Source organism: Lepisosteus oculatus, chromosome 7, assembly GCF_040954835.1.
Source record: "Lepisosteus oculatus isolate fLepOcu1 chromosome 7, fLepOcu1.hap2, whole genome shotgun sequence".
NCBI classification, from domain to species: domain Eukaryota; kingdom Metazoa; phylum Chordata; class Actinopteri; order Semionotiformes; family Lepisosteidae; genus Lepisosteus; species Lepisosteus oculatus.
In genome coordinates this window covers 8,981,925-8,997,222 of record NC_090702.1, presented here as the reverse complement: position 1 = coordinate 8,997,222, position 15,298 = coordinate 8,981,925, and the positions used below count along the sequence as shown (strand labels likewise).

Genomic DNA, 15,298 nt, shown 5'->3' with positions numbered 1-15,298 from the left:
ACCTTGCATCACTTTAACCCAGGGCTTTCCAAGCAACAGTCCTACAATGTAGCCTTATCTTGTCAGATCTCAGAAGCTAAACAAATTTGGGCCTGGTCAGTACAGGGATTGGAGAAGTTTACGGTTGCTGTTGAGTTGTTGAACCATTAGGTGGCACTCTAACCTCTGGACTTGAATTTCCAAACCAAGGGCCCAGTATTATGCCACAGTAATGTAGGAGGGCCCCCCTCTAAGTTTAAAATGGGCCCATGAAAGATTCTGTCACACTGGTTGTAAGAGTAATGGCATAAATTCTAAAATCTGACTCTTGCAGAACCTGGCCCATAATGGCCATAATGCCTCTGGCACATAATGGCTACCCAGGTGGGTACTGTCTTTCAGTGGATGACAGAGTGGGTCCCCTCCTATATGTGAAGTGTGTTGGGATCCTTCAGAGTTCAAAAATGGTAGACAAGTTCAAGGAATCTATTACTGATATTATTATTAAAACCTAACAAACCGGGGGTTTGAGCTCTTATAGGTCTCTCAAGTGAAGATTTGATGTCTCAGAAATGAAAGCCTCCCACTTCATCTGCCACAGTGCTTTTGCTTTCTCCTTCAGTTCAGGCGGCAGGGAGCTGTACCTGGGAAACAGAAAACAGTATGTCAGAGCCCTTCTCTGAAGATCAATGGGAAAAGTGGAGACTCGTTTAGGATGGTTTCTCCCTCTCTGGTTCCTCATTATCCCTACATCTTTTGCCTGGTGGTCCAGTGCTAATATAGTTACAGTACATCAGTGGGTAATTACAATACTCCTTAGCTTAATTAAAGCATTTTGATACCTTAAAGAGCCTACAGATTGGCAGATTTCAGGAGCTGTCATTTATTTTTAAAAAAACTTAATGTCTCCAGACGTTTTAGAGGTGAAAATAAAATAAACAGATCACAAATTATGTGTTCATTTAATATTCCAATTATCTAAGGCCCAGTTATTATTAGGATAAACAACAGGACAGGGCACCTTTCAGATAGGAAAGGGTTGTTAATTTTCCTTTGAATCTTTGCTGAATAGAGTCCCCACCCGCTCAATAACTAAGTGTAGCAATAGCCTTTTTCATGAAATACCAAACAAGAGAAACACTCAGTGAATAAACTGCTATATTATATGTTTGATCCATCCAACATTATCATAAAATGGCTAAATCGTGGGAGGGGTTGCAGCAAACCTAAACCTACCCAGGAAGTACAGTATAGGGCACAAAATAAGACATGGGAGGACAAGCATACATGGACAAATGTAAGACGCCAATATGTCCGATATTTTAGATATTTTTTTGCAAGGACTAATTTCTTAACATTTCTATTTGTGTTCTCTTCACAATATTGCTGTAATGGGTATAAACTCTTAGAAGATCTACTTGGTTACACTAATACAGGGGGTTAATTGCTCTGACCATTGAACACAACAGTAAATAGCTGATACATTTTATCACTGCACACAGCAATTTAAACAACAATCTAGATCAATACAGACTGAAATCTGTGAATATGACATGTTTAATGGCTATACCAGAATCTTGATCACTGATATAGATTAGGAAGCGGATCTGAGTCTATTTTGTCCCTTTATTAAGATATTACTTCTATTACTTCTTAATAATAAAATTACCTTTCAAACCATTGGAAAATTCACTATTGCAAGAATGGAATATTTCTTTAACATCGAGAATGAATTTTCCTTACCAGTGTGTATTTTGTGTAAGAAACACAGTTTGCACAGTATCCATGTAAACTGTTCAGATTTACCCTTGTGTTCATTTCAAACTCAACCTGCTTACAGGCACGAAAAGACAACGGAAAAACTACTAAACTTTAGTTGACACTAAAAGAACACTAGGGACCTGATATTAACCGCATCCGTGAAGAATAAGGACTTACTTGATGGAATTCATGGCCAGCTCCTTTAGAGTCCCCAGATTAGACCGCATTCCTCCGATACCCATGAATGCCTCATAGAAGTCATAGGACAGCCCACTGGAGCCAAAGGCAGCAGGGTCATCTGAGCTGATCACCATAGGGTGCCTTTCTGCCATCAGGACAGCGGCTGGATGATTCCTCAGGTCTGACAGCAGCTTCAGCACCTGTGAAGGCAGAGGGTGGGTAGGACTGTGTAGCTCTGGATTTTCTTAAATCATCCTTTAATCAATGATGGTAAGTTCAAAACATACATAAATTACACTTTTCAAAATAAGATGGGAGCAGAACAAAAGAAAAAATACATTTTTTAAAGTACAAGCAAGAGGAGTTAGGTCACTAACAATGGAACGTTCAAAGGGACCTTTAAAACTTCATGAGTATGACCCACAAAACAGAGTCCTCTAACAGGTACAGTACTCTAATTGTTTAATGCTTTGTACCTTGAATTAACCCTCACAGTGCATGTTGTGGCTGTGGTATATCTTTGCTGTCCATGGGTTCAGACCATGCTTTGTGATGCAAGGGACACAAGTTGAGAGCTGGACTACCTGGTTTGAGATAGGGCAGACCTCTACTGGGACTGCCCTCTTCCTGGAGAGTTGCTTGGCAACTGGGTGGTGTACCAGTGCGTAACCATGCCCAATACGACTGGTGTTAAACAAGAGAGCATCAACCACGTTCTGGTCCACATTTATGCCATCCCAGTCTGCAGAGAAAGAATCGAAGCTGTCAGCCACTGTCACGTTCATTAACATCATCTCCTGGAGGAGAGGGTCGTCAGCCTTGGTCCAGCAGAGGCAAGACCTTTATATGGGAACTGCTGTCCCAATTTTTGACATTATGGAAATAATTTACAAATTTTGAATTAAGCACAAAGTCATGAACTTTGTGAAAGTACTGTAAGTCACTATGTTTTCACAGAGCCCTGATCTCACCACGAGGGACAGCGAGAAATCCCACTAATTGCAACGTGAAGAGGCTCCTTATTGCTCACTAGTCACTGTAATAACTAATGTAATGTGATGTACAAGCAAATAAGTACAGGTTGTCCAGCAGAAATTTCAATGCAGAAATGTTCCAATGTGATTTGCATGCAGAGTTCACTAGATAAATAGTATTTGTTGGCAAAACCAGGTGGATGCTGTACATTGGTGATTGTGGAGGGAAGTCCCCATTACCTGTAAAGCGCTTTGAGTGGAGTGTCCAGAAAAATTATTATTATAAAACCATCTCGAAGTACAGAGCAATATTTCTATTGGATTAAAAGGGATGAGTTCTTCTTTACAATGTAATAAGGCTGCATCATGTGACCGGAAGTTTTGTTGCCTCCTTCTGAATTGCAGAACATGGTGCTGAGCACACTTGGAAATTGTGCATTTTGTGATGTAAATTGGAGGTTTCACAAGTTACAGTACTTGGGACATTTTACTGTTATTGTGGTTTGAAATACACTCATCAATGCTGATTCTTTCTTACACTGAAATATAAAAATAGCATTGCAGTGCCCCTTTAAAAGGTCAATGAGCTGCCCCCTTCTCACACTGACTGCTAGACTCACCTGTCTCTCCTGCATGGAAGAAGTATTGGAGTTGGAATCCCCTCTGAGCTGGCAGAGACAGTGGTTCTCTGAAGTACCACAGTGGGTTACCACCATCTTCATAGCCCACCTATGAAAAGTTTGATATTTAACAAGACATCACAAAATTAATAAAATATTTTAGAGATCACAAGTGTTACAAACCATTGATATAAAGCACATTCAGGTTTCTATATTCAGTTTAAAATAATTCAGACTTTCAGTATTTTTAATGTCAAGGGAGACAGTGTTTTTACAACAGCTGTACTTTGGATCTCTGTATGATTTCAGTGACATACGGTGCACAGCAAAATTATTTGCCCTCTTTTGCAATGATTCCCCTTTTTGTTGAATTACAAATAAAGGGCACGTTCTATAAAGTTACTGTTTTCAACCAAAACACGAAAACTTACACTAAAGAAGGACCATGGAACAAGGCCTGTGATGGTCTTGAAAATGCATAACACACGCCTAGTTCCAGCCTTTGCTTATTAAAAATAAGTCATTTCAATTAATATAACAAGACACCTTAAATTTAAAATTACAACTCCTAGGTATTCATTTGACATTCCGTGGCCTTCTTTTCCTTTTGCGAATTTTCACTTTGTATTTTCACAGCTTGCTGTGCGAATACCTCCAGCTGTTGTGGAAATTTGAGAGGTTCTTACCAAATCAAAGCCAGCCATTACTTCAGGGAACTTTGTTTTCAGCCTCATTGCATCTTCAACGGCCTTTTTGACTTGCGAAACATTCATACCCCTGTTAAACACATGAAACAATGGAAGACCTGCCTTTAAGCAAGCTGTTAGCTCACAGTGGGGTTGCTTGGAGCTGGGATATTGACAGGTACTGGCTAAATGCAAAGCACTCACAAAGAAACTAAAAATAAATGAAAACTTTTGCAAGAAATGGAATCTATATCATAATGTGTTAACAATGATCAATGGAAAATGCCATTCGTTATAGTCTTTCACAAAACTATTAAGGTGATTTTCAGAACTACCATGGGCTTAAAACTTTAGGGAATGCTTAATATTTTTAAAAGATTTCCAAATGGCAGCATGAGTGACCGAAGATACAGAGGAGGCTTTTTAATTTTCACTTTTTTCAACCATCCATTACAACATAAATTACACAATCTTTGAGAAAAGGCTTTGGAGTACACTTAGGTTGAAAGGTACTTTACTACTTTTGTACAATGTATATCATATTGTATTTTATTATTTTCTAACTGCTTCATCAAAATCAAGGTAGTGGGGGAGCTGAAGCCTATGCTGGCAAGCAACTAGAGCAAGATGGGGTACACCCTGGATGGGACAGGACACAAACAGACACGCACACAGTCACACCAGGGTCAATTTTTCCCAGAAATCAACTAACTTAACAGCACGTTTTTTGACTGTGGGAGAAAACCGGCACACCCAGAGGAACACCTAGAGAAAATCCATACAAACAAGAGGAGAACATCCAAACTACATGCAGATAGAAGCCCTGGTCTGTAAGTGAGTCCAGGGCCCCAGCACTGTGAGGCAGCCATGCTAATTACTGCACCACCGTACCACACACTATTGTATATATATTTAATTTATACGATTTAATATAACTTGTAAAACGTACTGTATTAAATGATCTAAGCCTAAAATATACAGTACTTCACAATATAATTTCAGTTGTTTCACAATATACATTTCACACAGTTTTATAAGACAGAAATACTGTGAAAAATATGAGCAAATGTAATAGCTTTTTTTCAAAAAGATATCAATCTTTCCAAAGTATGCAAAAAAACTTCCCCAAAGTATGCAAAAATACCCCTAAAATGTTTTATATTTATGTCAAGATTTTCTGTGGCATTCTATTGGCTAAAAATTCTGAAATATATTTGTAAATCATCTCTGCAATAGTAGGAATACTTGTCATTTTCTGATCAGAGTTCCGTAGCACCATATACTTACCTGTGCACTGTGAATATTACTCGGGCTCCCAGGAAGTCTGGATGATCTGCCACAAACTGTCTGCCGACTTGCTGATAAGCCGTCATCGACCAGTCCATGTCATGCCTTGTTCCATCCAGCTCATAGGTCTGTTATAAAATCCACAAGGAATTCAAATTCAGTTCAAATATGACACCATTTAAAAAAAAATAAGATGGACAGACACTCCTCTCAGTTTACTTGGGCTTAAAACGTATCTTGTATTGTTCTTCAATTTCTGCAAACTCCTTATTGCAACCTCAAATTCAAATCCTAAAATGCTTTCCTGGCTTGACTTACATGAAAATTGTTGCCCAAGGCAACACAGGTACTTTTCTTCATACCCACACATCCATTTCCTTCTGAAGATGTTACATGGTCAAAAATGTACAATGGTATCATGTTTCGAACTGAGGAAGAGCATCTTGTTCAAGTACATTTAAATTCAATCAAACCCGTAATCCATTATCACACCCAAGGTAAATATTTCACAAAGACATACAAGTACATGTCGTTCTGTGGTCTCCTGATATATCCTGGTCCTAAGCCAAAAATGAGCTGATTTAGATCATTAAGCATTTTCAAAAACCAACAACTACACTGTCCCTCCAAGATCCATCCCTCTAAAAAGAATTTTGGAAAGCCGCGAGGAGACTTTGAAACTTTTTGTATATGTTTTTAAGATTGCTCTTGCTTCTAATATGTACTGTAGCTGGACTTACTGGTGACAGCAGAGCCCGGAGCTCTACATACATGATGTTGTCCTGGTAGAACTGGAGCAGGCCTTGATAGAAGTATGCTTTAAAGATAGGTGCATAAGAGATGAGTCCTATGGAAGCTGTAAACACTTCCTCAAACTTCCTCCATACTAAATCCTGGGTAGGGTAGGCTACCTCTGGGTCTTCTGTGAACATCGTCAGGTTTCGGATTAAGCTGTTTAGCGAACAACGAAAAGCACAGAAAATGCATAAGAAACAAAGATAACAGTACATTTATTTTCTGCAGGAACCATTATTCACCTTGGATACATTTTAGAGAACTCAGAACATTTCCAGTGGGGACTGTTTCCTGGATCCTATGCACTGCCAGATACTGATATATGTCTTGTAATATTTCTAAATATCTTTACCGTGCAACTATTTTAATACAAACTGTAGTTATATCCTTTTGCACGAATATTCAACGTTGCTGAATGGAATTCTAAAAAGAGAAATCTATCAATATTGACTTGAAAAAGAAAGGGTTCCATTTTTCCTTTTATCAGACTTTATGTAATAGCTAATTTATTCAAATTCTCTCCATACAGCAAGTTTTACTCACTGGTAAAAAATAATTTTATTGGACTAATAAGCAGTCTTTGTGTGGACCGGTTTGTATTGGATTAGCCATTCCAGGGAGTCTGACCCATTAATAAAAGTTACCCATTAATAAAAGTATGAAGCTCACCTGTTATCGAAGTCTGTGGAATTGCCCATCTTCTTCCTCAGTGTATCCAGTAACACCCAGTGGGAGCACCCCGACAGCCTGGTGTAAGGGGCTTTATCGAAGAAGTGAAATCGCACTGATTGGTTGGTGGTGAAGCAGATGTAACAATGGGGCCAATAGCTGACATTCCTGACCAGCCAGTCAACATTCACGATAGAGAAGTCGTGAACATGCAGGGCAGCACCTGGAGAAAGACAGGCAACAACTCATTAAAGGCAGTATGAAGCTTCCATTTCAGGAAAGGCAGACAACACCAGGCCTCAGACTCCTTCAATTTTAAGCGGTGGTTAAAATGTGATTACCTTTGGGCATTTTTTGTAAAAACTTGAAGACACGGCTTTCCTCAATGAGACTTCTAGCCTTGAAGAAGTGCATAGCTGGGGGGAACTTTCCTGAGATCCTGCAATCTGCCACCTCCTGCTCCTTCAGTTTCTGGAGGTATTTGTTGACATTTAGTTCTGCCTCCATCAGCACAACATTTCCCCCTGTCCTCAGGAAATCCTCCTGCTGGAATAGCTTGGCTCTCTCCCTGGGGTCTGGAGCACACCGGCATTGACAGGCCAGACTAACAGCCAGCAGGAACAGCTCTAGGCCTCCACGGATGGTCTGAACCTTCATTATCTCTATCAGAGAAGAACGGAAGACAGGAAACAACAGACGGCTTCAACATCACGCTATTTTTAAATCACGTGAACGATACACCAGGATGTTACCTCAAAGTTTCAGCTCCTGCTGCCTGTTACTACGCTCTCTGCTTTTCTTATCCACCATCAATTATTTGTGTTGGCAATCCACTGAAAATGTCAGGAACAAATTTTGTGAAAGACGTCTTATAAACCTTTAGCTGCTGTTACTATTTAGATTAGTGATATGAATGTTAGAAATGACATGCATGTTCCAAAACTCCAAAGGTGGGGCAGAAACAGAAACTGGTTGGATGGTCTCCCCCAAGCTAAAAACTTAAGAAACATGAGAAAGAGAAGACAAATGATAAATGATCAGAGTATCCGAAATTTAAATTATTTTGAATTTACTTGTAGATCCTTGCCCCAAATGGACGGACTGGTTTCCATCAGTCATTTTTCAGTCATTTTTAAAGAGGCTAAGAGAAAGTCAAAGACTCTCAAAAGATGTTGGAGCTGTGTCAAAACCTCTGCTTTATCTTTTGGCATCTTCACCTTCTGCCTGGAGCTCTACTCTGTTCTGGGAGATCTGAGGAGATGAAGCGTATTTATTGTACAGGACCTCTAGCATAGCTGTATGATTTCATCTGAAGTGTTCTTTGGTTAGAAAACCTGTAAGGTACCACAGGTAGTGGTGGTGGGTTGGGGAAAATGTATTTATTTGTGAGTTCTTCAAAACATTAAAAATCATTAAAACCTGTTTCTCAAAAAATGGAAAACTTACATTTTGAAAAAGTTGTCCCCTTGATTCATACCTGGGGAAGATTTAGTTGGTGAGGTTGGGGGTTAAAGCTGTGTTGTTGTTATTTATTATTATTATGTTGTGGCTCCTATCAACTCTCCAGCTGAGAGCTCCATAAGGGAATGTCTTATATAGTCTAAATCTTTTACAATTACATTCTAGGGACCTCCTGCAATTACTGCATGTTATGAGATTAAAAGGCAGATTACCAGCAATTATGGGAAGGAATCTTTAAAGAGTGACTCTAAGCTTCTAAATTATTAACACAACATGGAAACATACCCTGTACAAATTTGAGGAGAAGGGGAAAGGCTTATCTTAATTATCTGTGTCAAACCTAGCAATTGCAGTCATGAAAGAGACAAAAAGGCTTTTGTCGGGACATGCAAATAGTGCAAATGCAGTTTGACACTCAACACTGCATTAGAAATACAGGTGGACAAAACCTGGATTCTTTTCTTCATTTCAGAAATATAAAGGAACAAGGCCCTGTTGGAAAAGTGTGTACGGTCCAATTTGGATAGCTAGAAATAAAACTACAAAATTCTTAGTTCAGGTGAGCAGCTGTGTCAGCATGCGTAGGCTGCAAAGGAACAAGTAATAGGGTTATTCCATGCTGAAAAGCTTGTAAGAAGCGTGTTTTCTTTCTCTCATTCTTCCATTTTCAGCATTGAATAAACGTATTACTTGTTCCTTTACAAAATTCTTATGCCAGTTCTTGGTAAAAATTATTGGTATTTCAATATGTGTCTGCATCACTTTAATTATGAAGATTTGTATAGTGAAATTACAGTGAACTCAGCACGAAGGCCACAATTCTACAACTTTTGCAAACAGTACAAAGTGATGGGCTGTTTGAATGCCATGGGGGGACATATCTGTCCTCATACATCACTCTTTGAAGCACACTAGAAATCACAACAGCCATTTATGAGGAACATAAATGAGGAACTCTGCTTTAACTCCTCTCTGGGCTCTTTCACTTCCCCACCTGCAATGCCAAACAAAAATATAAAAGAAAGATACATGCTCGTGATTCCACCCTCACCCAAAGAGATGTTGGCTTCTGTAAAAACTGGCCCTGGTGTGAGTGGATGTATGTGTGTTTGTATCTGTCTCTGCCCTGCGATGGACTGGCATCCTGTCCAGGTTGTATCCTGCCTTTCAGATAGGCTCAGGCCACTGTGACCCTGAACTGCATAAGTGGTTACTGAAAGTGATGTAATGATAAAAGAGATCTGCCACTGATGTTCTCTTGGAAGTCACACAGCAATGACATTCATTTTCCTGCTTAAGATACTCTATGTTTTCAGTATGATTTATAAGCTATTTCAGTTTTAAATTCAGTTGGAATAATGCTAATGGAGCACTCTTTAGAGAGAAAACTTTAACTACACCATCCGGACCATGACTTTATAATTAATTACAGCAGAACACTTTGACCTAGAACACACATTTTCTTCTGGGACATAATTAGTTTTAAGGTGGAGCCTTAAAACAAGATGTGCACAAAACAAGGTGGAAATGCTTTAATTGAATGACCAAAAAAGTGGCATTTTAACAAGTCACACAGTACATATCAAAGCATCGTTCAGGCTGGAATCATAACTACTGTATATTGAAGCATTTAGTGAAGAGAAAAACGTAAGAAAAGCAAATGTCTTGTTTTCTTTATTTCATAGCCATACTAAATTATAGAAAACTATAATTTCTATAATTCTATAGAATTTAGAATTTTCCGAATGCTGTATCACCAAATCAATGCTTATCATTGAGGCCAGGTGACAAAAAGAAACACAGGCGAAATTTGGTGATTAAATGTAACATATTGACTATGTCCTGTTATAACTGTTTGTTCACCATGAGGCACAGTACAAACATGATGTCTTGTATGTTTTATTACCTATTGTTAAATGCCTATTTTCCATGAAAAGTATGAAATGTGCAAAATATTTAAGGATTCATAGAATTGGGCGGGTTTTCTGCAGGTGCTCCAGTTCCTCCCACCATGCTGAGAGGTTAATGGGCTGTATTAAATTGCAGTAAATTAAGAAATAGGAGTTGGGACCATTCAGCATTAATCCACACCCTCTGGATGAATTTAGCTATAGTGCTGACCATAATTTAACTGGAAGGAAGTTCAAGTTACAAATGGAGGACTGAAAAACAGTTATCCTACAGTATTATGGTAAAGTGACTGTTCTGGAAAATCATGAAAATGTCTCTAAAATTATTTGACAGAACTTGTGCAATTCATTTTCGAACAAAAAAAAACTTCAGGTGGGTTTTTGTTTCCCAAGGAAAAAAATGCAATTGTTCTCTCCACCCGAACCTACAGTATATAGTGCCAAATTAATTTGAAAGTTTAGGGTTTTTTCCCAGGGCTGTTCTTTCGGTATTTGTACTTTCAGATCTATAGTGAACATAGTACTGAACACTTACCAAAGTCAAATTTCAAAGGTTATTCTTAAACCACGGTAACGTTTTCTAGGTTTGTAAGGTTAAAGGTTTAAGACCGTCAAGGGTGGTGTTATCTGCTGTACAGCGCAAGCTTGCCCGACTGGTAAACTTCGGTGTGTGTTTGCCTTCAGGACTGCTCTGGGCTATTCGCTTTCTCACATTCAAGTAGAATTAATCTGCCTATCATTTGCCATATCGTATTTTATATTGCAATTGAGACTTTGATTAATTTGACTTGTTATATGGACCATCAGAAACTAAAACCCGTTGTTTAAATCTCGGATTACTCAACAGGTGATTGCTAAATAACAACAAAGCAGGTTACCCAATGGCCACTATAACAACAAAACCGACCTCCAAGACAAGGGAATGGCATAAATTACAAATGTGCAATTGAATCACAACTAAGCTAAAACCTAAATAGAATCATTCTCGTTTAATGGTCTCAGCTGCGCCCAGCTGAAAGACGCCGCTCCCGACTGCACAGACAACATATAACAACGGCAAAAAATACTCTATTCTGTATCCACTGAAACTTAATTTTCTCACCTCTCACAAAAGAGCTTCAATGTTGGTTGTGTACAGTCTCAAAGCAAGTCAGCTTTGCGAAGGGAAGTGAAAAACAGCTGTTGTACTAGTTACACTCCCTTGCCTCCGACATAATACGTCACATCCCTTATTTTCCGTCAATACTGTACTACAGATTGCATGACCTCAGGAGATCGTGTGTAACCTACCGAGAAAGAATTCTCATTCGTTTTTTAAAAAAAATAAGTTAACGCTAGTTAGCTGTTAGTAATACAGCATACATTTGTGCGAGAGAAAAGGAAACCAGTGCACCCAACCGTGACTGTTTTTCTGAAGCTGATTTCGCTGTCGCCTTGGGTCATGCGTTTTACACATGCAAAGCACTACGACACCTGGCTTGAAACTGATGTTCTTGCTTTGGCGTATTATGATTTAAAATCCAAGTTATTTGATTTTTTTTAACCACAGCTGTTAATTAAACATGCGTCTTCACAAAAGCCGATAGCTTATACTTTGCTGCGCCGAGTGCACAAGAACAAGAATTCCCCACAAATTGAAATTTGTTGACATAGAGTTTCGTCATGTCCGCAATCCCAGAGCTGCTTCTGCATACGATGTTACACAGCGTAACTGACGCTGTCCCACTTTCGGAAACGTTGTGACAAACCTGATTTGACAAACAGCTGATTAGTTTAACCGTACTTAGAGTAGTGATGTAGTGTACGATGGATTCTTTGGAAACTGGTGGGGCCTTTCATTGAATGTCTCAAAGGCTCATGGATTTAAAATTTGCAGCCAAATGTTTTGCTATGGAGACAGATATGTATTTGTTTGGCACAATCTTGCTTACAGTGCTGTTAAACACTTTCCCCCCTAAGGATTTCACTTAGTTTATGTTTTATGCATAACAGGAAAAGTCCGCCTGACTAGTGCTGCCTCTTTAGTTATTGAAAGCTCAGATTCTTAAAGGGCCCCGGATACATTGGTTAAACAGAATGTCTGAATAGCATGTTATAGACACTCACAACTAGTTACAGGAGTATATCAGAAGCAAGAGTTTCTGTTAAAGAGGTGTTAGTGGGACCAGCAGGGGGCGCTCACCCTGCGGTCCATGTGGGTCCTCATGCCCCAGTATAGTGACGGGGACACTATACTGTAAACAGGCGCCGTCCTTCGGATGAGACGTAAAACCGAGGTCCTGACTCTCTTGTTTCATTAAAAATCCCAGGGCGCTTCTCGAAAAGAGTAGGGGTGTAACCTTGGTGTCCTGGCCAAATTTCCAATTGGCCCTTACCAATCATGGCCTCCTAATAATCCCCCTCTATGAATTGGCTACATTATTCTGCTCTCCTCCCCACTGATAGCTGATGTGTAGTGAGCGTTCTGGCGCACTATGGCTGCCGTCGCATCATCCAGGTGGATGCTGCACATTGGTGGTGGTGGAGGGGAGTCCCCATTACATGTAAATCGCTTTGAGTGGAGTGTCCAGAAAAGCGCTATATAAGTGTAAGCAATTATTATTATTATTAAGCTTTTATGTGTTTTTGACCTCAGCTCAGCAGGGTATATAACAGAGCTGGTAAGCTGGTTCATATATCTAAAACCCATGTTCCCCTTAAAAGTACTTGCTTTATGGTGTCTGGAGGTCCAGATCACAAATACGAATGAGAGGTCACAAGTGGAAACTACATAGAAGTGCATTTAAGAGAGAAAGGGAGACACTTCTTTACAGAAAGGGTTGAGTGAGTATGGAACAAACTTCTCAGCAGCCTTGTTAATAAAGCCCAAACCCTGGCTTCTTTCAAAAAAAGATGGAAAAGATAAATACTAACAACCAAATGGGCTAGAAGGGCCAGTCAGCTTTCTCACTTTTGTAAACTTTACATTCTTATGTACCTTAAGCTTCACCCAGATCATATTTAAATCTTCATTTTGAAAACAAAATGTATATATATCTCCCTGAGTTCAGAAGAAAAGATTTATAAAATGCACACCTGAGAACATTCTAATGACAAAGGGCAGCATCAATGAATTTGTACTATCTTTTCTTTACCTAAGTTTTCGAGATTGGGCTAGACTTGGAACATACAGAGAGGCACTAACATAACATAACATCACTTTATTAACCCTATACAATTTCTTGCATTAGGAATTAGTCTTTTCGCATACTCCAGCTTGCTCTCCATGAGACACACAGGCACAAAGACAGGGAGATAGAAGCCTGGGTTCAGAGCACAGGGTCAGCCATTGTACAAAAACTATTAGGACAAAAAGCATTGCTCATCGTAGTAAGAATCTAATGAATATTCCTTTCCACTATTATTTACTAAAGCCAAAATCTTTTGTTTTAAAAATGGAACTTCTCACATCAGTTTAGTTCATTTGTCACTTGCTAAGATAGTGTAGACCATATAAACTGGTATTTAGGCCATGTTTGTTTTGCAGATTTTATTTTTGCAACTCATATTGCACCCACGGATGTATCCGACCTTTTCATTTGGTAAACCATTCTTATTAAATGGGATGGTACCTGTCTCAAACACCATACATCCATAAAGTTACTAGCTGTGATGTCACAGTCATGTCTCTCCCTGTGAAACAGGCGCAGTGTGTGTATGTGAAACAGGCCTCTCAGGACCTTCTTTGTAAAAAGTACAACTCCGCTGATATACTGAACATAACAAGGAACAAAATAACAAAGAGGGGAATCAAGGACAGGGAAGAGCACAAATGCATAAATAAAACCAAAACATCACAGGAAAAACTTGTTTATTCTAAGAAATGTACAGTATCGAAAATACTTCAGTTCATTTCCAAAATAATCTATGTCAGTCAGGTAACAACATATGTAGACTTCACAGTTAAAAAAAAATATGAAATAACATTTCTTCCATCACACTATTGAGGTGTCAACTGTTACCAAACAACAAGACATTACATTTATATTATAAAAGTCAAAATATACAAAATGTAAAGTACAAATAAATATGCTTCACATTAACTCCAATCTAGTTAACTGGTTTTCACTAGTGCAGACACACTGGAAGACAGAAGAGAGCAATGACTTGGACTAGTTCACACCAAAGGCTCCGAGATGAGGTCAATCCAAAAGGTGGATCTTTTTAAAACTACTACTGAGACTGAAGGCAAATTAACCTTTCGTATGTATGAGTGCATCTACACCAACAGCATTGGTAGAACACCCCCACCATCATGCCCATTATAGTTAATCTATAATTGCAACTACATGGAAGAAAAAAGCTTTGTAGTACAGGCTGAGGAACCTTTCATATTTTTGCCAAAACACTAATTGTGAGGATATCTCAGGAAATCATATGCACTGTATCAAGTGAAATAACATTTTCTCCTACTAATATATAAAATACTGAGGTATACTCTGCATTCAAGTAACTAATTTAAATTAATTTCACAGTCCTGTTCAAGTTAACTTGTGAACAGTATACCCAACACAAAAATAACTTGAAGTCTTCACCTTCACCTTTATGTCATATGGGAGAAAGTTGAATAATTAAGTATAAACTAAATTGCAGCAAAGCACTTAACTGCTATGCCAGCCCTGTTTAATCTGAACCCCTGGACCAGGGGCATCCAGTCTTTGTCCTGGAGAACTAGGGTATCTGCAGGCTTTCAATCCAACTCTGCTCTTAATGAGCTAGACCAGCTGGCTACTGGTTTAACTGGAGCAGTGTAACAGCCTCTCCCAGCTCCGCAGGCACTGCTGCTATAAAGAAATACAGCAAATCTACAGTCACATAAGCTCTTCAGGACCAGAATTGGACTCTCCTTCTTGTAGACAATCATTTTCAGAAAATCCAGCTCTTACACATTGATAAAATAAATCATTTACACGACAAGAAACATCCTTTTCCACTTT

At 39.0% G+C, this 15,298-nt stretch overlaps 1 protein-coding gene across 1 annotated transcript; it reads right to left on the bottom strand.

The window, feature by feature from the left end:
* Positions 1–455: 455 nt before the first annotated feature.
* ada2 (adenosine deaminase 2) lies at positions 456–11,776 on the bottom strand. Its single transcript, XM_015353111.2, has 10 exons — positions 11,425–11,776; positions 7,293–7,613; positions 6,952–7,174; positions 6,228–6,438; positions 5,488–5,615; positions 4,201–4,291; positions 3,515–3,623; positions 2,505–2,662; positions 1,918–2,120; positions 456–623 (listed from the first exon to the last, which is right to left on the bottom strand). The coding sequence occupies exons 2-10, from the start codon at positions 7,606–7,608 to the stop codon at positions 515–517; spliced, it is 1,548 nt and encodes a 515-aa protein (XP_015208597.1). The 5' UTR covers positions 7,609–7,613; positions 11,425–11,776; the 3' UTR covers positions 456–514.
* Between the last annotated feature and the right edge of the window lie 3,522 nt (positions 11,777–15,298).

Excerpts from the sequence above, each read along its gene's own strand:
- ada2 (XM_015353111.2), bottom strand. The coding sequence starts at position 7,608 with ATGAAGGTTCAGACCATCCGTGGAGGCCTAGAGCTGTTCCTGCTGGCT. Across the intron at positions 5,616-6,227 it reads TCCGGGCTCTGCTGTCACCA|ACCTATGAGCTGGATGGAAC; the intron begins GTAAGTCCAGCT and ends ATTTTATAACAG. Across the intron at positions 2,663-3,514 it reads CTTCCATGCAGGAGAGACAG|ACTGGGATGGCATAAATGTG; the intron begins GTGAGTCTAGCA and ends CTTTCTCTGCAG.